Source organism: Entamoeba invadens, assembly GCF_000330505.1.
Source record: "Entamoeba invadens IP1 unplaced genomic scaffold scaff_1105074725685, whole genome shotgun sequence".
In the NCBI taxonomy this organism is placed as follows: Eukaryota; Evosea; order Mastigamoebida; family Endamoebidae; genus Entamoeba; species Entamoeba invadens.
This window is the reverse complement of record NW_004443547.1, coordinates 81,227-82,298: the sequence shown is the minus strand read 5'-3', so window position 1 is coordinate 82,298 and position 1,072 is coordinate 81,227. Positions and strand designations below refer to the sequence as shown.

Genomic DNA, 1,072 nt, shown 5'->3' with positions numbered 1-1,072 from the left:
TTTCTTGTTCTGTTACAGTCCTGACAAACTCGTTGAGATCTTTCTTCATCAATTCACCTGCCTCAATATTAAGTGGGTCTTCGGGGTTCGGTTCGAGGAAAAGTGAGAGAATTCCAGCGACGACGTGACTCAATGTGCTAACTGGGGACCAGTCCTTGTCGACTCTGAGTGTTGAAAGACAGACGTGTCCATCCAAGTCGATATTTGGGTGGTATATTTGTGTGATGCAAGAAACTTTAGGTGGGTTGTTTGGGTAATCGCGCGGACATTCAAAGAGGAAGGACCACTTTCCACCCTCGTAATACCCCTCGAGCGGTGATAAAATCAATTTGTACTTTGTGTAGTCGTTGGCATCAATTTGCTCAAAGATGCACCCGGGTATCGCTTCGTACTCGGCGAAATCCTTTTGGAGTCGTGCGCGAGCTATTTTTGAGATCCCACCTTGTTGGAGCTCGCCAGTTGGCGATGGTGAACTATTTGGACCTGACGATGCGGTCTTCGCGGCTTCAATCTTCTTCTTCAATGTTCTCATTGTGTTCGGAAAGTTTGGGTTTTTCGAGTTATTTTCGTCTTTTAAGTTCTTTCGTTCTAACACCTTTGAGTTTTAATCGTCATCCTTGCAATCTCAAATTCGAGGATTTTCATGTTGAGATTTGAATGAAAATGCACTTTTGTGATTATTTCCTTTTTTTTTCTCTTGAGAAAATCTTTCTTTTGAAAAAACGTGTTAACGTTTTCAAACACGTGGAATAGTATTTTGTCTTGTACTATTAATATACTATAAAGTTATGTATTTATCTTTTAATAATTATTTATAAAGTGATGAGTTTATAAAAATTAATAATAATTGATTTCAAATGATGTCGAATGGTTGAATAATCGATAAAATATAGTTTTTTAATTAATATATAATTACAATATAATTACAACTAGTCAAAGTCTGTGACAATAAACTTAAAATGCCATTTTATTTTTTTTCTCAAAAATAAATAAAAAATCATTTCAATTTTTTTAATAAAAAAAATGAAATGAGATTGAGAAATGGAAATGAGTGTTGGAACGAACGAACAGA

The 1,072-nt window shown here is 35.4% G+C and overlaps 1 protein-coding gene across 1 annotated transcript; it reads right to left on the bottom strand.

Annotated features, from left to right (window-relative positions):
- EIN_387840 (NEDD8-conjugating enzyme Ubc12, putative) lies at positions 1–532 on the bottom strand (the record flags this gene model as incomplete). The annotated part of the gene is made up of 1 exon (XM_004258733.1): positions 1–532. A coding segment is annotated over one exon (532 nt), but the record flags the coding sequence as incomplete, so codon positions are not given.
- Positions 533–1,072: the final 540 nt, after the last annotated feature.